Source organism: Gambusia affinis, linkage group LG16, assembly GCF_019740435.1.
Source record: "Gambusia affinis linkage group LG16, SWU_Gaff_1.0, whole genome shotgun sequence".
In the NCBI taxonomy this organism is placed as follows: Eukaryota; Metazoa; Chordata; class Actinopteri; order Cyprinodontiformes; family Poeciliidae; genus Gambusia; species Gambusia affinis.
This window is the reverse complement of record NC_057883.1, coordinates 7,539,203-7,566,533: the sequence shown is the minus strand read 5'-3', so window position 1 is coordinate 7,566,533 and position 27,331 is coordinate 7,539,203. Positions and strand designations below refer to the sequence as shown.

Genomic DNA, 27,331 nt, shown 5'->3' with positions numbered 1-27,331 from the left:
AGACTTATCCAAGAAGTTTGATGCTATACGTTTTAGATTTTAATTATATATAAAGCTACTTTAAAGTACAGTTTAAAGTATCGATATATCCTCAATCTGTTTTAATTGCGTTTTGCAGGTTTATCAGTGGTACCATTTATCAATAAATCATGAAAAAGCTGGCATAGAAAAAGGTTCCTCTTTCTGTATCATTATCTATAACTTGCTTTATGAAAATACCCACGGTGAATAAACTTCTCTTTCTGGCTAGCTGTGGTTTTTACATGTTTGTTTTCATGACTTGACAGGACAGTGTGGCATTGTTTTTTTGCTTTCATTTTGAAGGGGCAGAGGAGGAAACATCTCACAGTTACAGTTAATGGCCTGAAAATGTTGTGCCAGCTGCTCCGAAAGACGTTAGAGTAGGGCTAAACCTTCTGCCGTTTCAAATATTTCTTCAAACTTGAACAGACTGTCATCTCATCTGCCATCAGCTGCTCTTAAAGTGTCTGGTCTGCAGGTGTATCGCAAGGTCTCTTACGTAGACGCAAAAAGGTTTGCATTTCTGCTTGTCACCACTTGAACCTGCCACAACTAGCAAAGAGCACACTCCACTTTAGGTCACTGTTTCATAAGGAAAAATGAATGAGTAAAAGATGAATGTTTGTATTGCAATATGTGTGATTGATGGCATCAAACATATCTTTTTGTGATTTGTAGCTGCCTCTGTCGCTCAGTCAGGGATGGTTCTTGTCTTTACTATGTGACAGATTCACTGAAGCTGTTAACGGTGAAGTTTTAAAAGAAAGCATTTGATCTGTTTTACCGCTACTGCGGAAGCTGTTTTTTTTTTTTGTCTTTTTTATTCGAACTCTGCTTCCCCATCATTAGATGAACTTGAGCATGTTCGGTCACCTCCCCAGGTCTTTGTGTTTGCACAAACCGATGGAGCAGGCCAACAGGTTTAGTTTCGTCATGTAATCGGATTACTTACTGAAAGATTTGACGCACCTTTTCCCCTCTGCAGGAAAGAAAATGATTGTTCCAATACGGTCTTGCATTTACCTTTTCAGCATGCCGTCATTAGCAACCACAGTCCGGACGAGTGATTGAATTTTGTTCGACTCTTTGCCCCATGCTGCCCCGGTTCATTAGCTCTCGGCTTTTCCATTCATACTTTAAATAGCAACTTTAGACAAAGTCATTTTTTCTGTGGTATTTTGCTTGATAATTACTTCCCTAGAAAACCCCCAGAAGACACTCTTTTATAGACAATGTGTTTAATTGGACAAATTAGAAAGAGCCCGTATTGCGCAGCAGCTGTGTACACACACATTCCCCTGTGGAATCTGCAAGGAAAGCCCTCAGAGCAGCGGAGAAGCAATGCAGAGAGAATCAGGAGTTAAAAGTAGCTTGATTGAGTCAGAGGGCCTCCGTGCCAGAGCAGTGGCTTTTTCAACACAGATGCACATAGTTAGGATTTGTGTGAAACCTCAGTCTCCAAATGATCTCCCAGCTGCATCAATTCTCCAACTTCTGGCAGATTGGTTGACATATCCAGTTTTCATGCATGGTATGGTTAGTGTCATTAAATTGTAGCAAATTTCAGTCCCTTGAAGAAATTTTAGATCACTTGTTCACAACCAAGTTGTGGCATAGACAGTAGCTGAGCAAAAGAAAACACTAAATTCACGACATGAACGCTAATATGGCGAAATCCTTTTTGCTTGATTTGTACTTTCAAATCGGAAAAATAGTTCACATGAGCAAAGCTCAAATTTAGGTCAATTACATCATTTTAGAGTTGGTTCTAATGTTTGACATGGTAACGTTTTTGGAAACGCCTGATGGTAAATTCAACCTAGGAAAGTTCTTCAGTCCGCTTGTTGCGTCCAGACCAAAACTCTGACTGTTTTTATCGTTTGGTGAGGTTTGCTTTGACTGTACTTTTTGAAAGTGAGCTCTACCTTGTGAACAACGATCATTGCTCCCACTGGAAAAAAATGACAGAACCAGGACAAGGCACAGAACGACAACAACCACGGATGTCCTGCTGCTCATTTCTGTTGTCCACAGTTGTGACGTTATTAAAACTGCAATGCCATTTTAAATGACAAGAGCAGCTCAGTCAATGCAGATTTTGTTTTGTCACAAAATTTGTGTTTCTTTTCTACCAGTTGGATTATGTGCGCATCTGCCCAGATATTGAGGAGGCACAGTAACTGTGCAGTAGTAGCTTTAGCAAAACTAAAGGACTAATTTTTACCACGATGGTCAGCAATGGTGACTTGAGAAGTCCAAAAAAGGTTGATGTTTTCTGTAATTGGTTCAGATCGAGGTAGGTTTTGCATTCACATTGGAATTGAACAGCACCAGAGTTTGTTTGGAAGTGGACTGAGACCAACTCAATAAGTGAGTCTTGGTCTGGTTTTTTTATCCCTGCCATGGTTCACTTGAGCGTATTAGCCCCTGCATATAAAGTACAGACTAACAGAGAAACTAACTCTAAAAAAATATTCTTTGGAGATTTTGTTCTTTATTATAGCATCTCCAGTTGCTGTAGATTTGCCAGCTGGACATCCAAAATTTTAACCTCCTGTTCCACCACAATCCACTGTATTGGATTGAGATCTGGTGACTTGAAGCGAAGGCCATTGGTGCAGAGTGAACCCATTGCCACTTTCAAGAAACCAATTTGAGTTTATAACAGCTTTGTGCTATGATTCATTATCTTGCTGAAAGTAGCCATTGAAAGATGAGAACGCTCTGATCAGAAAGGATGGAAAATGGTCAGCAATAGTGATGAAATGCTGGTTGATACTTGGCAGGGTGAATCTGTGTTTGGGGCAAATTTTGACTGCACCATCTGAATGTTGAATAAGATTCGTGCGTGAACTGTGGCCCAAGACTCCTCATTATAGCTACCAGGAGTGGTGCCTGATGTGGTTTTCTGCTGCTGTAGCCCATCCGCATCAAAATTTGACGTTTTGTGCAATCAGGGATGGTACTCCACAAACCTTGGTGGTTACTTGAACTACTACAACCTTATTATCCTCTTCAGCCAGCCTCCTCTGACTAGAGCAAGGCATTTTTCTTCACAACCTTCTCTGTAAACCTTAGAGTCAGATGTGTGTGAACATCCCAGTGCTTTGCTTAGTTCTAGTTGGACCTTAGTAAGAACTCCGTGCTTTGTTTTTGAGATCAATCTTGGTCTCTTTTGACTAAACACCCCAGGTAGATTTCATATAAAACAAATCTATCTAAGGTCTGTTGTTTTGTAAAAAGATAGGGTTCATGACGCTGTGACCTGGCTTCTCACCGTGTTAGAGGGCATGTCATCACAAACTCTTTGAAATACCTTGGCATTTTAACAAAAATGTGTTGGACTACTCAAACATTTCTCTCATTTCTGTGAAATGTTACAGGAGAAGACTGAAAGGGCCAATATAGGCAGGTCGAAGCTGAACACTCAACACATCAAGTGGTTGAGCGTCATTTTTCCACACACTCTTCCCCAGTCACTCTGTGGCGAAGAGTGTCACAGAGTGTCATCTTAAGGACCCTCTCACGGCAGTATACATCAAATGTACATTTGTCATATATTTACAAACCTTTGTAGGTCAGTCTGGAAGAGTCGTATAGAGTTACGTACTTCTGTCATGTGACTGTGACAATGACAGCCAATATTGCCACATTGACCCGACTTTGCTGAGTCCTTTAATGGATTAACGGGGTCGCATTGTGTATTTTACTGGCACAATCAAGTAACAATGGTGCCTTCGGTTATTATGAAAATGCAGTATATAACATAAACAACTTAAAAGAAATTAGACTTTACATCCTAGCTGTATCTTTGCAATTGCTCTTAGGAGCTCAGCAGACATGCAGTCCCACCAGATGCTTGTTAATTGCTGCTGCCACTAGTCTGGTGGAGCTGTGTGGGGGAGGGGTGTCCTGTGGAGTGGGAGCTCCGCTCAGAACTGAAACTCAAAGGCAGTGCTTTGGGCAAGGTTAAGGTTTTTAAAAAAATTGATTTTGCATAATATCTTCCACCTTTATGTACAGTCCTTTTGGCAAAAGGAGGCAGGCCAAAGTTTAACAGCATGATACCAATAATTGGGCCACTGGTGAGTTTGTAAAAATAATTGTTCCTTGACATCTCAGAACTGGAACTCCCATCTTTCAGATACGGATTACAAGACACCGATGACCATAACATCTGCTGTGATTAAATTATGTCAAAACTTTAAACCCCTGAAGCACTTCAATTCAGTAACTACAGTTTTAAAACTGAAAGCTTGTCATGTCTGTTTTTGTTTTTCAGGTCTGATAGAGATCTGCTTAATGCATCCACTTGACGTTGTGAAGACGAGGTGAGCGTAAATTATAAAGATCATAATCTACCTGTTTGTTTTCTTGAGATGAACAAAATTAATTTAGCTGAAATCTGCTTCATAAATTTTGGTGATGGGATTTTTTTTTTTTTTGTGGCCAACAGTATACGGGGTGTTAAATCTTAAGATTAGTAGGCCCCCTTGGATCTGGGCTCATTCCCCACAAAAGTAGGTGCCAATGTTGTAACTTTCTCACACATTTAGTTGCAAATTAAATGCACCGTTTCACTGTTCAAACCTCACAAAATGTGCAAATATGCCGCTCTAAATTTATGTCTTATATTTGTCTTATTATATGACCAAAAAGCACAATATATAGTTTCTTCTTTTCTGCAGTTCTTGCCAAATCAATCAGTTCCCAATGAAAGCAGCTTATGTTTGCAGCGGCGTTGAGCTGTAGAGTTTTCTGGAGCCTAACACCACAGTGTCTCAGTCAGTCATAAACAGATCGTGGGCTACTACTAAAGCTTTATAGTCTTTCACAGGACCAGCCAAGACCTCTGCCTTCACCCCCCTTCCTCTCACTCACTCCTCGTCTGTAAATTGTACCACTTTTTCTGTCATTTATGGCAGCACTTTCTTGGTAAATAAATTGCCCGGCGTGCCTTTTAAAAAACTGAGACGCTTTCACTTTGAAGGCCGTGCCACCGCTAGAACGCGGGGAGCAAGAAGTGGGGATGAAAGCCAAGGGTGAGCGGTGCTGTGTTGGTCGATATTTGATACTTTGAAGGCACACGTCGTGATTTATGGTCACGTGTGGAAACTGCGGGCTTTATTACAGGTAAGTCTTGAGCTCTGGCTGTCCGTCCTCACATGAGGTCAGGGTTAAAAGTGCGCTCGCTATTTTCTTTGTAATGCTCTTCCCTCAGACGTGATAAAAGTCACTTTAAAGCGGACATGTTTATCTGTTTGTTTTCCGTTTGTGTCACCATGTGTTTACGCTGATAAAACTTTTGTTGTTTGCAGTGGGCCTGGGTAAATTGATTCCTTTTGGTCTTGACTTACTTTTTTTTTGAGTTTTTAAATGTAATTGTTTCCATATATGCATACAGAAGACATAATAATTTGTCTACGGTTCCAAATAACACAGAAAGAAATGCTTCTGCCTAATCGGCCGGACGTTTTCTACATGAATGCAAGCAGAAGGACGTTGTGTGAAAACATGTTCATGTTCGCACTCTAATATCTACAGATGAATTCATAAAGCAAGCATACACACCGGCTAATTGGGACACTTGGGGAACTGAAATCTATTAGCAGGAACCTTGGAGCCGAGAGTCAGACACACCTCGGCTGGGTTTCTCTCCCTGGCTCGTGTGTGTGTGTGTGTGTGTTTCTCTCTCAGGCATGGCTCTTATTAGGAACTGCTTTAATGTCCAACAGTCCAAATTGAACAGCAACTGGAGTGAATTTACTTTTTTTTTTCCACAACCAAAAAAAAAAAAAAAAAAAATCAAAGGGTTTTTTTCCCCTTTGCCTTTTGATTTTCAGGAAGGTAATCTCGACTAAATGGGTACCTGTTTATCTATCTCTCCTACATTTGAAAGGATGAGGAGAGTGCGAATTAGCAGAGGTTAGCAATGAATAGCTCAGTCCTGCTGTTTTATATTAATAACTGCAAAGACAAATTGGCCACTTTGGAAAACCCCTACCAAATTTGGAGCTATTTTTAAATCACATTCATGATGAAAAACACACTGAAAATATTTGTAGTTATGCAAGAATCATTGGAGCTAACTCAGCTGCAAATCACATGAGATCTGACACAAAAAAAACAAACAAAAAATTTCACATGTCGTGTTGCCATTTTACTGATCTGCACTCTGACTCCGACCAGTTATCCTCCGTTATTCACTTTAACTAACTAGTACATGTTTCTTGCATCTGAGCGACTCCATGTTCAATCAGTTGGATTTGCAACCTCTTTCCTTGTTGAGAGAGAGCCAGACATGTATTTGTGGATAACCCATATTTTACGTAACAATTCTTTTACTGAAAAATCTGCTGGTGCTTTTCTGAACTGTATGACTTTGGCTCATGGTTGCCACTAACATTTATTAATCAGTTGATTCCATTTTCAAATAAGCTAAAGAACTAATCCATCTCTGACACTGAAAATATATTTCATTTTAATTAGCTTTGTTTGATTGAATTATTTTTGCAACAAAGATTAATATGGTTTTTAATTTTACAAAATAAAAAGTTAATATTGATCTTCACTTTAGGTTATGAATTTTAAGAATAAGGTGAGAAATAACACTACCAGACTAAATACAACAGATTTTGTATCATTTATGTACTTCCAGATTAAAAAGAAATACTACATATTTAGGATTCAAATATTTCGAGGCTTAATTGAAAATAGACAATAGACGTTATATCTGTTTCTTCTCCTTAAATTCAAATAATGAAGATGGTAACATTTCCATGTCAGTTACACATTTGATAATTGTACATATTGGTTATTATTTGTCTGGTCTAAACATAATTAATTCAGTTATTAGCAGTATCTTTGTAGTATTTCTTCAAACATTTATTTTCTCCAAAATGTATCAGACAGGAAACCAACCCCCCGGAGTAATCAGCAGCTTAAGAAAACTTTGTGACTTTGTCTTTTCTGTTAGCTCACCAGTCGCCGCTCAGGTATCAACTCTTCAGTTGCTCATCATGCAAAGCTTGAATAACCAGATTCATTTGACAGTGATGTAGACAACATAGACGCCATGTTTGTTTTGAGCGTGCTGGTCAGACAAAGCCGACTAATGGCTTTGGCTCAACTCTGCTGACATAAGCACGGCTCACAGTAACGGCGTTTTATTTATACCCAACAGATGTGCTAAAAAAAATCTTTGGTAACATTTGCTATCTACTAAAAATATCATGAGAGCATTTTAGTTTTCTCTTAAACTTTTTCACATTTTTCCTTGTTACAGTCGTATTAACAGGCCAAAAAATTTAAGTGGGATTTTATTTGAAAGTCCAATGCAGGAAGGTGCATAATTGGAAAGAAAAATGGCAAATAGTTTTGAGTTTTTCTGAAGAAAGATCTGAAGTGTAGTATGTATTTGTATAAAATCCCCTTTACTCTGAAACCATGGACTGAAATCCACTGTATAATCTAATCTCAGTATAAATCCAGATGTTCTGAAGGCCTCTGTGATTCGTTAGAAAACATGAGTGGACAAATGGCATCACAAAGAGCAAGAAACCATGGTAACCACGAGGGTAGTTGCGTTGCAGAGATTTTCCAGATTGAATTTACAACAATGTTTTGTAATACTGTCATGTGTAGAGTCCAAAAATGAAAGCGAAATCATTTGCATAATTCACATTAAAACTAGACAATCATCATGCCGACATGTAAGTATAACATAGTTCACACGATGTAAACAGTTAATTACCCCTCACCCTGATGCCGTGTTCATATGTGAAGGTGGGGCTGAAGATGGGGGGGTTGCGAGGTGCTGGAAAGGCCTTCGTCGGAGACGGTGAGACCAGAGTTACAGCTTTTCATTAACCTGGAAACCACCTAGTTACATGGTTCATGGGCTGGTCTCAGCTCACTTGGAGGTAACAAAGGGTGTCGGGCGGCTTTTTCTGTAGGGGGCTGTGTGCTCGAGGCACCCCATCTGACTCTGATCAGGGTCCACTTCTCATTAGAGAGTTGCTTCAAGCCTGGATTTCCCTTCATGTCGAGATCCTGTTACATGGGGCTCCGCCCTCAACATAGCTTGCATGCGCAAACCGTATGTACCACTCTAGAAGCAGCTACTCACCAATCTCCTGTTGCTTCCTTCTGTAGCAGAAGGGCAACGCCTTTCTCATGTTTTGGAGTCTGTGTGAATGTTTTGCAGCGTAATCTAATTTGTGTTGGAAAGATCCCAAAAGTTTATCTGTTGTAGTAAGTCTTGAAAAAGCCACTCCTTCCGCCCCTCTCCCTTTCGTTCTCACTGCCCCCCCCTTTTTTTTTTTTTTTTAATTCCTCTTTTCCTGATTTCCTACGGCTTCAACTCCTCCCCCATATGAACTATGCCTTTCTGTGGTTTGAGATTTTCAACAACTACCTCTGCTAACCTGTTGTTGAATCAGCTTCTCTGCTTTTTTTTGTGAACAGTAACCGTATTACATAACTACCTCATAAATAACATGTAGAATCCATTGTTTGGTTTGCTGTGGTTTCCTTGTGAATTTGTAGGTTGTTTTTTGGAACAATTATGTAATGTTTTGTTTGAAACCCCTGGTTTGAAGAAAAAAAAAGTGTGTACATTTAAAGGAGCATGTACTGAATTGTGCAATTCTGTAAATTGTGTTGTATGACATGGCTGTCATTGCTAACCACTAAGCCTGCCAGTAGCCTGTTTCAAGTCTGATTAGAAAAACCTGGTCTTTGATTGTTGTAGCGTTTTGGGACAACACTACACAGGAGGATGTGAGTCTCTTGAGAGACCTGAAAGTGATTTTTGATGACGGCTTCTACTGATGACAACCAGTCTCTATCTGTACAACCCCGACGATATGTGAAAGTCTTCACCTCCACCTTCCTTTGCCCTTTTTACCCCCAACTGCTTGGTGAACCCCTATGCACTTAAAGAGGAATCCCTTACACCACCCTCAAACAGCAGGGCACAAAGCAGCAACAGCCCTGATAGCTGATCTTTCCTTGTAAAGGAGCAGGCAGGTCAGCGGTAGTCAAACTGGCTCCTAATCCCCTCCTTCCACCCCCTCGGCAATGTGAGACTCCAGGGCAAGACTTTACTCGCAGCGTTAAGACAAACACATGCCACGTGCATCCAGGATCAACCGATGAACTCGGTCCACGTACGAGAATCAGCAAGTCCAGAATTCAGGCTATGAGAGAAAGAGAGAGAGAGAGGAAATAGTTTGCGAGTAGTACAGCGTAGCATATTCAGTAGGACTAAATATGATCCATTTACTTTCTAGTAGTATTCTTTCCACTTTCCCTAGCCTTTTATTTGCTGAAAGGTAGGTCATCTAAATCATCTGTCCAAGAAAAAAAAAATGTAGCTAGCCTTCTTGACAAAGCAACTTAGTGACTTATGTAGAATTAAACATAAAATCTCCTCAGCCTCTTCTCATAATGTGGAAAACCACATTCAGTGAATATAAAAATGTAAGTTAAAACATCATTCTGTGGTATTTAGACATGCTTCCACCAATCTGGGGCATTTAAGGTGACTTGGTCTTAAAGCTGAGTTGGGTCAGGACCGAAACACAATCTTTGGAAATCTCAGGGAGGGAATCTATCAGAATAGAAAAGAAAAAGAGAAGAGAGAGTGTAGAGAACAACTGCAAAGCTACCAAATCATGGATGTTCACTGACAGTGACAGAACCGACGATGAGAGCGTTAACCTGAGAAACAAGAAAAAGATTAATGGTGACTTTGGAGGAGCTGCCAAGATTCTGAGCTCTGGTTGTGCACTCTAGAAATCTAACCTTGATGAAACAATGGCAAGAAGAAAGCCATTGTTGAAAGAAACTCCAAAGCGTCTAATTTTCAGTTTAGCACAAGCTGTGCAGGAGACAGATGAGACTAAAATTGAACCTTTTGGCCTACATGTAAAATGTCTATGTGCAGCGGAAAATTTACACAGTCCGTAGCGACAACATCATGCTGTATGGATGGTTTACTTTAGCAGCAACAGGGTTTGAGTTAATAGAAAGCTAAATATGGGCCACTACTGGAAGAAAACCTGGCTCATACCTGGTATATACAGGGTCAGAGGTTCAGCTCTTAGCAGGTCAAGCCTGAAAATACAGCCTGAGCTACAAAAGAGTAATTTTTGTTTAAATAATAATCGTGTGTTACAAACTCCAGACCTAAGTCCAGTGGAAACTGGTATGAGCTTAAAAGTGATGCTCAGATGCTCTTCATCTAGACCGCCTGAGCTTGAGCTGTTTTACAAAACAATTACAATTAAATAATAATAATAATAATAATAATAATAATAATAATAATAATAATAATAATAATAATAATAATAATAATAAACATTGCAGCTGTAAATGCAACAACTTGCTTATCAAGCTATCTACTGTACTTAGGAGGGGAATCCAACTGCATGTCACAATTTTTCTGCTGGTTTTTTAAGAGATTTTACACTAATTTGTGTCGGTCCAACCCAATAAAGATCCCCTGGAGTTTGTAGCTCTGATGTGACAGAATGTGAAAATACCTCAATGAGTGTGAATATTTTTGCACGACGATATATATAAATGCACACTTGTTACCAGCCTCTGTCAGTATTTCCTGTGACTAAGCCATTCCATGACTTGCCACAGCTTTAACATCACCTGAACCACTAAAACTTGTTTTCACTTCAAGGTGTCGTATTAAAGCTGGTAGCCTGTTGGGTATTTTCCCGAACAGTCCTTGGCAGTGAAGCTAAGGTATGGCATATTACTGCAATTCAAGAGCAAACACTCTGATGTAATTTTGGAGTACCATTTTTTTATTTATTTTATTTTATTAAATTTTTTTGGAGGAATTTTGAGAAGAAGTGCAGCAAAATGACGAGTAAGCAATGCAGAAAGCCTCAAGGCCTTTTAGTGAGGCCTAGCTCTTTATGCATCAAGCAGATATTTCAGTCCGTAAAACTCAAACAGAAAACTGGAGGTTGAATGTTACTAAAATAAGTTTAGATATACTTTGGGCAAATTTGAAAGCAAAAAACATACATGCTAAATTTTGTTCTCATTAAAGGGACTTGTCGAGGACACCATGTAACTACATCATCCATTTTTCCTCACGTTTTATTGTTATCTCATAAAGGCAAATGCCAAAAAAATAAACTTTAAGTCTCAAACACATAACTTTTAATGTGGTGACAGATGTTGCTGTAGTTACTCACAGATGTTGGGCATTCAACTAACACCCGCAAATGGTTTTCTATAGAAATAGAAAACTCAGTTACAGAGATTTACATAAAGAGCAGATGTGCATGTTAGAGCGATTACCTGTTATCATTATCATGGAGGGCCTTCACATTCCAGTATACTAATTACAGAGTGCAAGTTTTGGATTTCTCCGAACACTGGTGCAGAAAGAACCACAGTGTTGGCCCCCTGCTGCCTAAACTTAAAATATGCAACAGTGCCATCACATCTAGAAACTTTCACAGAAGGCAGGGACATGTCACTGCCTGCTAAGCCAATGCGTGGACTTCTCATTGCCAAGCTGGAATTGCACCACAGTTGTCAAGCAATTTCCAGTGGCACAAGCTTTGGCTCAGAGGGCCCATCTGTTCTTTTGTTAATTAAACATGCCTCGTTTTTAATATAGCATCATTAGCTGGGTTTAGGTCACTACTCCCTTTGTGGGTGCTTTTGTAAAAATCTGTGCATAAAGTAATAGCCAGAGTGACAACAGTCTACACACATGAAAGAAATCCAGCCTTATCGTGCAAGTAACTAAAAAGAATAACAATGCCAATGTACCCTGCCTGCAGCACATCTTCCAACAAAAACTCGCCAATTTTGCCATGTTCAAGGCCCATTGTGTGCCTTTTAAGCTTGTTTAAAAACCCTTGCGTGGTTGCAGCTTACAAAGGACTGCATCTCCATCTGGATCTGTAATACTTTTGCCAAAGTGAGAACAGAGACTGAAGGTTTTTATTTGTTTTGTTTTGTTTTATAGGATATTCAAGCAAAAAAGAAGATTCATATAACTTGGTAGTGATATAAAACAGGAAAAAAAATTGTGCAGATCCTTACTAAAGTAATAACACCTCTTATTTCATGTTAAAACCACAAACACTATATATATATATTTTTTTTTTGTTTAATGTGATAAACCAATACATTGTAACGCATAATTGTAAACTGAAATACTATTTTTATTATTTAATAAAATTGGGTACAACCAATTTCTTTAAGACGTCTTCCACTTTGTAGGCAGAGTCCAAATGTATGCAATTTAATCTTAGCATGAATCTAGCTGTTCTGCGAAGACCTCGGAGCCGCATTAGGGAATATTAGTGAACAAAGAGAATCATGAAGAAGAAGGAGGTCAGGTTTTGAGCGTCTCATTGAGCCCTTAATTATTTTAAACATAAAACAGCCATAGCACAACTGCAAACCTATCAAGACATGACCATGCAGGTAAAATGAAAAGCTTAAGTCAGAAAAACAGCCAAGATGAACAACTTCTGAGTTGGGAGAAACACCTATTTTAAGTCGAGCCTCTGTGAAACAATTGTAAGCCATTATTGAAAGAAAACCAGTATGAAGTTCAGTTTGCAGTCTGCTACAAACCATGTAGTGGACACAGAAGATGTTAGGAAGGACAACACTGAAATGAAACTTCTCTGGTCTACATGGTAAATGCCAAGTATTGAAAATTACTAGAATTCTTTGCACATCACCATGAGCGCACCTCCATGTTGTAACACGGTGGTGGTGGTGAGAATACCTCTCTGATGGAACAGTGTTAGTCGATGGGAAGATTGATGGAGGTAATTACAGAGTAAGCCATATGCTAGTTTTTTTTCTTTTTCTCCGAAGAGTTTTTTGTGGCACTAGTGGCTCGTATTTTTTTTTTATTTTTTTGCGACAGTAGGCAGGCAGGAAAGCGGGCGAGGAGAGGGGGGAAGACATGCGGCAAAGGTCACCGGGACCGGGAGTCGAACCCGCGACGTCCACGTCGAGGACTGAGGCCTCCAAACGTGGGGCGTGCTGACCCCCTGCACCACCACAGCACGCCCCATATGCTCATTTTTCAAAAGACATCCACACCAGCCCTGTTGAATCGGCTCAAAGAAGCATGTTATCATGTAGGTCTTAGTCTTCAAGAGAACCAAATGCAGGAAGCAGAGTGCAACACAGGACAGCGTGGTTAAACACAACCTAAACAAAACACACTTGCCAGGAGAAATTCCCCATGGTCACATATGGAGGGGGGACATGTTAAAAGCTTGCAATAGAAATATGGAAGTATATCACAGTAAGTCCTCACAAGAACAACAAAAGTGGCAGAGCGAGTTAAAAGAATTGAAACACTTATTATTTTCCCCTGAAAAACCAAGGAGAAATAATTGTAGGCAGTGACTTAAAGTCGGTACAGTACTTACATGCCAGCGGTTCCACATATTTTATTATTGCTTTTATTTTTGGATTGAAGCACAGCCAAGAAAACCTTGCATGTTAAGCAAACTGCTCTCGCTGGTGTTAGAAGAAGAAATAGAGCCAAGAACTAGATGACAAGACTGGAGTTAGGTGTTCATACTTTTTAGGACTGGTAAAAAAAAAATTAAAGATACTTCAGTTTTCTTTCCTGGCAACATTTAAACATTAAGAGACAGTGGGCCTACAATGGTTCCTTAGGGAACCATGCAATATAGAGGAGATACAGAACAAATACATTACCCATAATTTGACAGTTTTGCAAGTTTTTTTGTTTGTTTGTTTGTTTGTTTTACTAACCATAGCAAAATTAAATCTACACCAAATAACAAAGGCGAAGCTGAGCAATAAAAAAAACTAACTAATTTGCAAGGATGGCATCTGAAAAGTTATTAAACAAAAAATATAATTTGGAAAGTGATATTATCCTTCACATCAACAAATCTGCATTTAAAAGCCCTTCTAATTCCTCTGTAATGGGAACATGCATGCTAGTTGCCTTCTTTTGGGACTTCACAGTAGTAGCCTGCTGTCATTTCAGCCCCCAGAGTCCTGCAGCATTTCCTCACATCAAAGTGCTGATGGTAAAGAACGACACAGTAGCTGCAGCAACTTTCTCTTATCGCTGTTACCCCACTTGTCCTGATTTCATCAAAAGTTATCTCATTAATTGCCAGTCTATTAGGGAAATTCATTTTCACTAATAGAAAGTTAGTGAGTTTGGAAGGAAAGCATTTAATGTCACTTTTAGTGTGTTTCTTTCATTTTAAATAAAATGAACATTTTTGGTCATTGTGACCAAATTGCATTTGATGGAATTAAGTAGAGGGGAAATCTGTGAATTTTTTATTGTTCCAGATGTCCTTTTAAGCTAACAAGTTGAATATCTGGCTGAAATCACTCGTTCATCCACTTACCTGGCACCTACTTTGAACTTTTGCAGAAATCAGTACTAACATATTGTAGAGTTTTCTGTTAGTCAACGACTTTTAATGTCTAAGTCATCTAGGTCTCCCTGTCCTGTTTTATGCAGGTCCTTTCCTGCTTGTCTCCAATAACCACGGCCTTATCCCAAGTCACTGGGGTCATAGTATATAAGCAAACATCTGGAGGAACAAACTAGTCCCAACATGGTCATATAGGAAATGGGAGAAATCAATTTTAGCTGTGTGAGAAAGAGTCCAAAAAGACATAAGGATGTTGTCGTCTTTTGAACTACTAAAGTAAATTATTCTTCCCTTTCCGTAGTCAAAGCCACAGCGAGTTCTCCAAAAACCCGGGCAATGCCAGTTTCAGAGAGGCAACAAAAAAAACAATGTAGATGAAATCCAACTTGATCTGGTCTCATGATGCTTTGGTGGACCTTCAAAAGTATCCGTGGATCATTCCTTTAGACTTATTTAGAAAAAAAAAGACCAAATGTCTTTGTTTTGTTTTTTTTACCCCACTTAGAAATCCCAGTTTTTGAAAATATATTAAAAAGTTGAAATGTTATTTGTTTATTCTGAACTTCTAAGCAAACTGAATAGCAAAGCGCGGACAACGGCAGTTTGCTATGTTCCTATGATTTAAAAAAAACATTTAGGCATTATTCACCAACTTTAATACAAAATGGTAGCAATTTGAGAAGAGGCGGTTTTTGACTTATACCATATGGCTCGCTGCTCTTGGAGGGTGGCACAAGCAGGGACAAAAAGGTTGTCAATAAGACTCAAATGGTTTTTGTTTTGCTTCTACTTCAGTGTCCATTTTATGGTGAATTTATAGAGAATATGGTAGCAAAATTCAGATAATTACAGACATGACGTAACGTGATTTCACATTTACAATCTGTGCTTAAATTAGGTGTTATTTTTACTCTAAAGCCTGATCAACTCTAATTAAACCTTTAAATACAACAGAACTGAACTGGATTATTCTGCACTGAATAGAGATTATTTACACAGCTTAAGATTGTGTTTGTTCTATACTTAAACACAAGTGGGATTTCTAATGCTGTTTATCGGACAATGTTTGTGTCAACAATTAAAACGTCAGACTAGTAAAACATTAACTAATTAACTAATTAAACTGAGATAGATTTTAACATTTTAGTTTGTGAATTGGTAGAACGAAATGAACAAATCAAAAACATCAGGTGCCTTTATGTCAAAAATCTGTTGAAAATCTTGTGCACCCATACAGCGTGCAAAAGTTGTTTTTTCATGTTACTATTCATGCTAGAAAACTAAAGTGAAGAACTACTTTCTTATTTTCCTAAAAAAAAAAAAAGAGCCTTTAGCAATGACATGGGGTGCCAAATGTAAAGCACTTGGATTCATATTGGGAATATTAACTTTATTTTTCTGTAAAAAAAGACACATAATGATAGCAAGTAGATGGTGCTTTGTGAGACAGATTTCAATTTGATGAGAAACATCGTATCTCGTGCTGCAATATCTTGTTACACTCCCAGACTTAATTTAATAATGCTAAATGATCTGGTAAAAAGCGGTATGGACTTCTAAAGATGAGAACGTCCAGCCTCTACTTTTTCATGTGCATAAATCTCTTCGCTGCCCCACTAGCCAGTTCAAATTCATGAATCATTATTGAGCTCCACCTCATCTTTTCAGTTCCTTAGAGTCTGGGAGCAGACCACTGAAGTTCCTCAAACACTTTGTTGCTGTTCATAAAAAATACATAGACTGGGGCTCTGGCGTGCCTCTTTGCCCTAATTTACCTTTTTGACTTTTTGTGAATGCATACCTTTTGTACTTTTACGGGCACTAAAGGTCAGAGTGCTTGTCTTGTTCATGGAACCGCCAACCTGCCCTCGCCTTCACCCTCACCTGGGCACCTCTGGGCCCGTAAAGCTAAAATACAGGGAAGGTAGAATGTGGGTGAAGAGGTCCTGGGAGATCATTTTGATAGACTAGCACATCTCATCACTTCGGAGTACACTGTGTATCTATCTTCAGTGACGGTTGGAAAGGATGCTGCAAACCGTATGTCAGGAAAAGGCCCCAAGGTTTTTCTTAGTCAGAGTTTATGGTCTATATCCCCCAAGCCATACTGAGGTTTGCTGTTCTTCACAGAAACAACATATCTTGTTACATCACATTGCTGACTTATTTTAACCGAAATCATAATCTTTTTTGTCTTTGCAAATCAAAGGATCAGGAACTTCAGCTTGGATTGACTAAATATCCACCTTGTTGCAGTGAAAAGTAACATTAGAAGCTCCCTAGCTGGGGGCTTGACAGTTCTTCTGTTGCCAAAAGTACTTCTACTTCACCCTATTATCTCCCACTCCTCGCACCCCCTGTTTGGTCGCCGGCTTTTACAGGAGGGTAGAAGAGGGCCATTAGGAAATGAGTTGACCCGAAGGTCAAGAGTGGAGTCAGGGGGCTGGAACCGGACCAAGGCCCTGCCAACCTCACTTTTTTAGGGTTGGTTCGGGTCGAAGTGTGATGAGCAAGGAAACCAGGGGACTGGGGATAGGGTGTCTTCCAGACTCAACCTGCGATAGTTTGACTTTAATTAAGTCAGATTTGACTTTGTTTACAAGCCCCAGTGGTCTTAAATCATCTGGCGCTTTAGCCTCTCTCTTATCCCACTTATTTCCCTGTCCCCTCATACTTTGAGTTCTTCTTTTCTTCACTTTTAATACGGTGTCAGACATCTATTTATTATGCCGTTTTTACTGGTTTTCAGAAACTGGTTACAAGCTATGGGGGATTCCATCAAGTAGGATATTAGGGACACCCCTCCAAGATGTCAATCTGTTAGTGATACGAAAGGCCGCTCACCCCACTAAACTCCCCCTTCAGCTGAAACCCGGAGCTCTTTATGGCCCCATCAGGCGCCCACATGGAGGACTTACTGCTGACCTTTTGACCAGGCAGTTGACGCCATATGAGGAGGGAATCTTTCTCTTGTCCCGTTACATCGGACACGTCTTTCTGTCCTCGCAGACAATTCTTACTTTACCATATCTTCTGCTGTTCAGAACTATTTTTATTTTCTTGCTTTTTGTCAGACCACTTTATTGAACTGATTTATTTGGTGATATTTGTACTATCTGATGAAATAGTACAAATCTCTTTTAAGAACTATACAGTGAGCATGATTTCTGAGCTAAAAATAATATTCTTTCGCATTTAAAATTCTTCCACAAATCATCTTATACTTTTATTAGGTAGTTACCTGCTTATTTGCCATGCAACAAAACCGCCCCCAACCATCCCCATCACAGTAAAAGTTTACATGTAACTAAAGAGTTGTTATAACAGGCTTACTGGCATGTTAGCAGTTGGTACGCTTGCTGCGAAAACTCAGTGTTGGGGTGTAGGGTTACTAATTGGATCAGTTGGGTTAAATAAATGTTTGAGCGTTCCCCCGTACTAACACGACCTAAGGTTGCAAGTCTCTCATCTTTGCAGGAGCGGGTGGGGACTGGGGGCTAGGGGGGCAAAGCAAATGAAGGAGAGGGGAGGAAAATAAAGTGGGAAATGAGCTCATTAATGATAACATCAAATTTGTTCAGTGTGTTTGACACATGTGTGAAAGTGCTTCCAGAAAAAAAAGAACAACAAAAAGACATAACTACAGTAAAATCCCCAGTGACGGCTAAAATTTGAGTAAAAATCTTTTGTCCTTGCAGGTTTCAAATCCAGCGAGGATTGAGTGACCCCACCGGCTACAAGAGTCTAAGAGACTGCTTCCGCACGATTTTCCGCAGGGAAGGGTACGTAATTCCCAACCAGTTTTGACAATTACAGATCCATAGAAAATTGATAGAAATATTCAATTGAAATTTCTATTATTAAATGCTTATACAGCACCTTGAAAAACACAGTCTGGACCATCAATCACAGGTGCAAGTTTTTTGGGGGGGAATGACTTTGCAAACAGCACATCTAGAAACCAGCAAAATAGTTCAACCTCAATCAGACTGGATGCAAAGTGTTTATGAACAAACATTTGCATGTCTTGCCTCCAACAGTTGGATTTTCATCTGGATTTTGACCTTTATAACACACATGCATATGATTATCCCAAAGTCCCATCCTGAAACTATCCTGAAACTTTTCAATGCATCTCTTCTCCAATACACCCAGCTCAAATGAATGGCTCATTACCCGGCTTCTGCAGAGCTGAATGACATACCAGTGAGGGAATTCAGCTATTTGATTCAGGTGTGGTGGAGAAGGAATGCATCTAAAACCTGCAGGAAAGCAGCTCTTAACGACTGTATTTGCACACCCCTGAACTTAACTATTCCATTGTAGCTCTGGCAGCGTGTTTAGTTATCCTGGTAGAAGATGAACCCCCGGCCACAGTCTCAAATGTTTTTTAAGCTAATAGCAGGTTCTCTTTCACACCACCTCCTAAGTCCATGCAAAATAAAATCATCACCAAATGACTGTACTGCAACCACCACACTTTATAATAAAGATAGTGTTTTCAGGGTGATGTGCAGTGTTTGTTTTCTTTAAGAGATAACAGTTTGTCTTTAGTTTCAAAGAAATTCAGATTTGGACAAATTTGACCTCGGCATCTCTGTCTGCACTCTTCTGACTTACTTTCAACAATGGCGTTCTTCTTGCTATTATTCCAAAATAGCCACATTTGTGAAATGCATGATTAATAGCTGACTTGTTGCCAGATTCTCTTACTTGTGCCGTGGATCTCTGCCGTTCATCATACCTCTGTTTGACTGGCCTCTCACCTTACCGGCAGACATATCTTTGAAATTAAATCACATACAAGTACGCTATTGATCTGAAAGCAGCTGTTGGAATTTTATATAGAGGTATCAGAATAAAGGGGGCAAATATTTCAGATTTTCATATGTGAAAAAATGTGCAATTTGAGAAAATGGGAGACAGATTAAGAGGTATGCATACTTTTTGGAGGCAATTGTAGCTTGATAGCTGGGTCTGTAATTAGAGGAATATGTACAAAACCCCATGCGTGCCTTTTAATGACAGAGTAGTGATGTTTCAAAGATTAAAATCTTGATCGTTCTTCTCTTCTTCTAGCTCATCAACTGCTTGTCTCTGTCAAACACAGTCCTGAATATCTTCACGTTCACTATAGTTTGTGCCAGACGAGAGTAGAGTAACTAACGACAGAGATCCTGCTGTGCTCCATCCGGCTCTGCTTTCCTCGTGACAGCCCTGTGAGACAGTGCAGGTGTAAGAGAAAGTGTTTGCCACTTGCTCTGTTTACGGCGAGTCGACAGCTTTACTGCGGATATAAAGTTGATCTGCTGCGAGGTGTGAGCAGGCACGCGGTGAAAGGGCGGTTAGTGACAGTTGGCAATCTTCACTTGGCTGGGGATCACTGAACGCTGCAGTCAGTCCTCCCCACCCCTCACTCGCTGCACATTGTCATTATAACATTTAACATCTTTGCTAGCACATGTTTTCTGAATCGGCTACTGGGGAAGTCGGTCCGAGTGAATTTCCAGAGAACTGTGATAGTGAAACGGCTGCTACATTACATCATGTCCCTCAGATGAGCTAGAAAACTACACTGGCTTTGAGTTTATGTTGCAAAATAATGCCATGTTTGGAAGAGTCCCCAACGACAGTAGATCCACTTTCTTTGCTGGCCAAATATCTTGGTAGTATATTTTTGCTCAGTCTGTGATAACTTTCCGGTAGCACGTTGTGAATCACCTCCAGGCCAAACCACTTAGTTATAATTATACAATAGTATTATGCACTGTGGTAGAATTATTATTAAAAATAAACATTTCCAGTCAGCTTATGGCAGCACTCCGCTAACACCAGACCTCACTCTGTCTGAGGTGAGGAAGAAGGATATCTGAGCTTTTAGCTTAATGCCATTAAAATGAACAAAGGCTTGAAAGACTACACATAAAACACAGGCATATAGGATTTGCTTCTTCAAGGGAAAAAAAACCCACATTTGAACATTTGTTCTTAAAGTGCAAATTAAGAAAAAACAATCTGTGGGAAAAGAGTTTAAAAAAAGTCACCTTTTTATCACCTTATGCATTAAATCCTCCTACATTTGCTTGTAATTAGTGCTGTTAATTGTTTGCGTCTGGAGTGAGACTAAAAATGTAATTTATGAGAACAGTTGTGAATATTTTCAGCAGGGTGACGAAATTGTTAGAAGTCCCTATGCATCATCTGAGAATGATGGAAATACAATAGAATCGTGATTAAAAGTTGGCATGGACTGGTATGAGATTCCCATGGTGTGACAACCTTGAGTAAAAATACCACATTTAAAGTAGTAACCCAGAGATTTAAATTTCAAAAGGTTCAGCCTGGTCTCTGGTTTTATTTTAAATGGAAAAATCTGTAATTTTAAGGGCTGCTGCTTTTAAGCAACAGATCAAATGACTGAAAAATAGGCAGCCGAGCTATACTGCCATCTATAAATATTGTTTATCGATTATGATACAAAGACACAATGAGTAGAAAAAGATTAATGTTGATGGGTGGTCTGTTTTATGTACTCGTGACATTATTTACTTATTTTATTTATGGTCTTGACTTACACTTGCGGTCTGAGACTCGAGGCTTGACTAAAAGAGCTTGACACACAGGGGGCGACATCGCTCCCTTTCCATTTATTTCCTATGGGACGTAAGCAGTGAGGCAACAATTGCTTGTCCTCCTTCAACACAAGAAATTTGAAAAGCTTTTGCTGCTGGTTGCTATCGTATCCTGAATGTCTGGAGCCTTTTACCTTTGCTGCTGCTGCTGTCCATGTCTTGAGCCCATAAGGAATCTAGACTTGACTTTGTCTTGCAGTCTAATGACTAAAGACCTGACTGAGACTGGTGGGTTGGGACTCAGTGCTTGACAAAAACCACTTCTCTACCTTTACTTGTTTCTCCACCAGTCTGCGCTGGCCAGAATCATCTCCAATAGCAGATTGTCTCTGTTTTTCATACTCACTTCAAGTGTAGCACAAGCCGTGTCGAACAGGCTGCATTCGTTGATTGACCTGTGATTTAGTCACTGAAAACGCCAAGCAACATTTCAGCCACTGCAGGGAATTTCTACAAGAAAGTACTGCAATATCTGGGTTTATTTGAGTTGATCAAAACCACAACCTCAAGGTTATCCACTGCTGAGTGTCATTGCTAACATCAGAGAGTCTACCACAGACCGTAACGGAGACTCACTCTCCAACTAAAGATCTGACTCATGGTCTGTGAGTCGAGACAAGTCTCATGGTACACTTGACCTAGACTTGTGGTCTGGGCTTAGAAGTGTGAGTTAGACTTGCACGCTAATGATTCAAGACTTGAGTTAGGCTTTGATATAAAGCGGTGGTCTCAAACTGCTGTCCTTCAGGGCCACGGTCCTGCAACCTTTAGATGTGTCCCTTGTCCTACACGCTTGGTTGAAACTTTTAAATTGCCTACCTAGTATGCAGTCAGGCTCTACAAAGCTCAGCTAATGAGCTTATCTCGGAGCCAGCTGTGCTGAAGCAGAGACATCTAAAAGTTGCAGGAGACCGGCCCTAAAGAGTACAGACTCTGTTCTCTGTAGTACAGAGTCTGAAACCACTGTACGAAAGAGTTGACCTAGATTCACACTCTGAAGACTCACAAGTCGACTTGGACTTGTTCTTTGGGAATTAAATCTCATTAACAGCATTTATTTAATTTTTCAGTAGTGAGTGCAAACTGAGATCTACTGTAAGCTACATATAGCAACTTTGATGCAAATGCACGAGCAGATTTTTCTGTGAAAAGATGTGCATGAATTATTAGTCCCTCACCATGGTTTACTTGTTTTTCGCGGTCAGTTTGTGTTTGGTGTCACATCCGAAAGAGGTCCAAACAAATCTTTCTTCAACTGAGCGCTTTATTAAATTACTTTTGAGCCATTTCAGAATGAAATACCCTTATCTTGCCTTTTACATTTTATTATTTCACAGTTAAACATCCAGCATATCGTAGTAGGACATATGTGCTGTTTTAGTCTTGACAATGCCAGTAATATATAAAGTTTAAGAGTGGATCATTTAAACACAGGTATTAAGAAAATCTTTTTTTAAAATGAATTAATTAAAAGCACTTTAGTTTATTTAGAGATGTTAATTTTGTTCTATTTTTGTTTTAGTTAATACTGAGGCAAATATTGCACACGATCAATATTCAAATTATCTAAATCGCTTATTTAAAACTGTTTATTGCTGATGATTTCCTGTTGAATTGCATGTTTCAAGCGCAGCAGTTGTGTTACTATTTTATCTCCACAGACAGAATTTCGCTTGAGTTACATAATTATGGTCATAAATTCTTTTATAGTCAAAGTGAAATTAGGCCTAAGAAACAATGGCACAGGCTAGACAGCATAAATATTATAAATATTTTCACTCAAAAGAGACGGGAGACTTGATTTGAACTCATGGAGAACAAAAGGACTTGTGAATATTTCTGCTTTATGCTACAAAACATGTTTGGAAATTAGTGATTAAAGAGTGGTGAGCCTGTGTCGGCTAAAACAGAAGGCCATCAATTTTTACTTTCTTTTTATAGACGCACCGGATGCTTAAAAACAGATAATGTAGGACCACACCCCACCGCTCCTAACATTTTTGTGTCTTCCTGTTCTGGTCTGTGTAAACCAGCAGTGGAAGTCTAACAAGCGGGCATGAAATGGTGAATCAGTCGGAATGTTTGCTCAGGTAGCCAGCCTGCAGAAGGCTTCTTAACAGACACGCTACTTGCTAATTTGCTGACTGTACTTGTAAAACGGTGATGACTTTGTCTTACTTGTAAGGAAGTGAAACGTGTAGGAGTGGCTGACACCAAGCAGAAACAGGTGAGGGCGGGGGGAGCGTAGCGGTACTCTGCTTCATACAGCCAAATCTTTGGTATCTCATTAAAAGGACGTTAAGCTCTTGGAACAGTTTGATGGAAAAAAAATTAGCAGATTGAAAACAATATCTTTTTAAAACCTTTATTTCCCTTGATACCGGTAACTGGCCTCTGCCCATTTGGACCTACTACATCAGGGTTAAGAGGGGATCTAAGGTTGACACCAGCTGGGACCACCCGTAACGGCAGTAAATACGGGTGGTATTTAATAAGCGTGTCCTCCAAATTAGATGAGAAACATTGTGTACACATTGTTTTTTCCTGCACCTTTTGTGTACTTTTTTATGGGACCAAGAGAACATGTTAATTGTTCTCTCAATGTTATTTTGGTGGGGAATTTATGTTAGCCTTGAATAAAATAAGCCGGCCTGTCTTCTGTTTTGGAGAATTGTTTCCATTTGAAAACCACACAGTAAAATAAAACATTGCAGGTTATGATTTACAATTTATATCTAATCAGCTGCTTGAAATGTAACGCTGAACATGTCAAAAGGTATATGCTCACATTGAAAAGAGGACCTATGTCAATGACTACTTAGTGTAGTCATTAGGATGTACAGTGAGTTGAAATATTTTTAGTAGTTTAGTGTATCCTCCTGGCCCACATCTGCTGAACTGTCCCTCAAGGTCGAGGTGAAAGTCGACCTTGGGTAATGGAAAATATTCGCAGGTGAGGCAGACACATTGTTTACATGATAAAATGTTCCCCGGGGTGGTTCAGTTTGTCTGGGAATCTTCTCAAAGCCATGGTGCAAAGCGTATATTTAAAAAAAAAAAGAAATTAAAACATTAAAACAATGCGTTTGCACAGTACACCTTTATTATTCACTGCTTTTCTTGATTGTTCGCATCAAGTGCAGTTCTGTCACTGGCACGCTCCTCTCCAGATGGATGGAGGCTGTTAAAAAAGGAAAGGTTTATGAAAATGAAAGCCAAATTATATACACCCGAACAAACAAACACAACCTCGCATCCATTTGGCTCTCCCCCGACGTCCCACTCTGTGCCATGAGGAAATTTGTTTAGGGAAGACAAAAAGGGACTTAGTGCGTACTTTACATTGACAGTCAAATGAGGATTCAAATGACGGCCACTCACTGGAGTCCATATTTGTTCTGTAACAAATTTCACTCCTTCTTCATCACCCAGTGGCTCCCCAGTCTGACCACACCCGGGAAATCTGTGGCCACCATTTGCATGAACATAGAGAGCCGAGGGAAGGGCCTTCCGTCTGACTAAAATAACTTGACACTGACAATGCGAGTGATTCATTTTTGTTTTCTATGTAAGAAACTTGTTGGGATAAAATTATTAATTTTTGCTTACAAAACTATTTCAGCGGTTGCATAAGAATGCTGCATAAAAAAGCTACTATTTGATGATAAACGTATAGCGTCATTGTTCTCAAAGGCATATTATGTTAAAATGCCTCTGGATACAGATTTAACAGATTTTAAAGTAACTTATTCCGCATTTTGGAGTTTCACAACTGCATGTTTTCAGTGAACTCTGGATATGACTTGAATTTATATCCCCAAATTATTAAATGTCAATCAGTGCCACGGAAAATAAATGGCGCCACTTGACTGGCTGCCAGTAGCGTGTCGGTTAACGCTGTGCTTATGTACTTCAGTTTCTCAAAATGCATTTTCTTTTTAATATTTTTAGAACGCCCTATAAGAAAAAATTGTGAGTAGGCGGGTTTTCCAGGAACAGCTTGGAGTCATTTTCTGAAAAAAAAATAAATAAATATTCCAAATTGGTTTCCAGGAAAAAAAATCTGATAAGGTAAAAGAGGTAGGCGTGAATCCACCATATGTATGTAATGACTGCTCAATTTACAGCGAGCTGCAAAAAAGACATTTTTAACATTTTTCCACCTAAAATTTTGCATTATTTGATCAGAATGGGATGTGAGAAGCTGCAGAAATCCACTGATCTATTAGGACAAATGGTTACCATGGCGACTGTTGGCCGTGCACTCACTCTACATGGCTTACTTACGTTGCTGAAAGTAAGCCATTGGAAACCCATTTTGTAGTTTGGCTAGAGGAACGTATCATCAATACGTTGGTGATTGTGTATACAGGTGGTTCCGGCAAAATGCTATGGTGATGCTTTTCTTGAGCAAGAACAGAATCTGGTCAAAGTTAAACAAGAAATGGTTACTGCTAAATGTAGGATTATATTGGAAGAAACATTTTAAAGACCACAAAAGACTGAAGACTGGGACAGAGTTTCACCCTGCACATGTAGCCAGACATCTACAATCAAATGATGATGATCGAAGCTCTTTTATGTGCTCTGTGACCAATCTGACAAACCTTGAACTATTTTGCAAGTGAGCAAAATTCTCTACCACTACTTGTGCAGAGCTGATGGAGACATCTGTTTAGGGAAGACACTTGCAGATGGATCCGCAGTAGGAGGTGATTCAAATAAGTACTTGCAGATCAGTTTTGCTTGTGCAATATTGTTCAGTGACATATGGATAATTAGCTATTAGTGCATTTCCCCTTAATTTGCAGGACAGCATCTACAGGTTGAGAAAGTCAACGCAGAACATGTACTATCCCATGTGGACTATTTGACAACCCAATCTTGACTCCTTATTAAATGGGAATTTGGTTGATTTGCGTGTGCTGCACTGTAAGAGGAACTGATTAAATGAGGTCTTGGCCAGAGTTCAGCCAACCATTTGGCACTTTTTGTGGATTGGCCGGCTGAGCAAGTAGCCACAAGCCGGTTGGATTAGCATAGACACAGATCCCCATTCACTGAATAAGGAAAAGGGAAGTTTTTTCCTGTTTTAAGATTAAGTTCTTCCTAATAAATTCTAACAAAATATGTAACTTTGAAGAACACACAGAGGTTTGTTGAGATCAACTGCTGCAGTCTGAATTTAGTTAAAAATATCTCATGCTAATTCAATACCTTATTTATTTCCTGTATCACCACTGACTGAGCCCATTCTGACAGTTAATCCATTAACTAGTTTGTGCTAGGCTAAGCAATTTCTTTTTCATGTTTAGTGACACCTTGTAAGAAAATACAAATCCTGGTCCAAATTGGCCTGTACTCATTACCACAGTTGTTCTAGTCTATAGAACAGGAAGTGCAGCTCTGCATCAACTCAGCTGCTGCAGGTTAATTAGTGTCTTGAGCACATAAGGAATGAGTTGAAGCTGAAGTAAGCTTAGACAAAACTGATTTCTGGACTTCATCTGCAGATTGTTTTATCTGAAGACTTAATGTCCCTGAACACGTTTAATTCAATTCAGTTTGTTTGTATCGCGCCAAATTCAAAAAGAATCACGGGGAACTGTATCGTGCTATGAGTATTACATAAATATAATACTCATATCTATTATTGAAAATAATAGATATGAGTACATTGATGTTACTTTCTGTCCTGTACAAATGTATCCTTTACGGAGACGGGGTGAGAAGAAAGCTTAATCAGATGACTAGTGCTCTGGTAAGAAATAAAACTTTTTTGCCATTATGCAAAATGAGAGTTTTCATATCTGCTAAAAAGGGACATGTGTGGCAGAAAACTAAAACTGTACAATCTCTTGAAAGCACCATCCCTATATTTAACACCTTCAGGTAAATGCGTGACCTCTGAGTAGAGCATAGTCTTGTTGAATAAACAGTACATAGAATTTTTTTTTCTTAAATGATTCCTATCATTAGTCCCTGGTTATGATTCTCTAAATTCTTGGACATTACGTGTTGTTACTCCACCTAAATCCTATTGTTGTCACGTCCAACCTTATGAACAATGTGTCACATTCTCTACCTAAAAATATCCTGGCTGGCTCCACTTGATGACAAGTGCTTTGATAATTAGTTGCGGTTCACTGCAGTTAATGGAAGGTGGCGTGTCTTCTTTGGAAATGTAATGGCCCGTCTTCTTCTGGTTATATTGAGTGGAAATATGCGCCAGCAGCAAAA

The 27,331-nt window shown here is 39.3% G+C and overlaps 1 protein-coding gene across 1 annotated transcript in view; it reads left to right on the top strand.

Moving 5' to 3' along the window:
• The window catches only part of slc25a21 (solute carrier family 25 member 21), a 117,313-nt gene that overhangs the window by 69,326 nt on the left and 20,656 nt on the right, over positions 1–27,331 (top strand). Inside the window, exons 3-4 of the mRNA XM_044143781.1 lie at positions 4,304–4,352; positions 18,158–18,241. Coding sequence (XP_043999716.1) covers positions 4,304–4,352; positions 18,158–18,241 — 133 coding nt within the window. The remainder of the gene's footprint in view (positions 1–4,303; positions 4,353–18,157; positions 18,242–27,331) is intronic.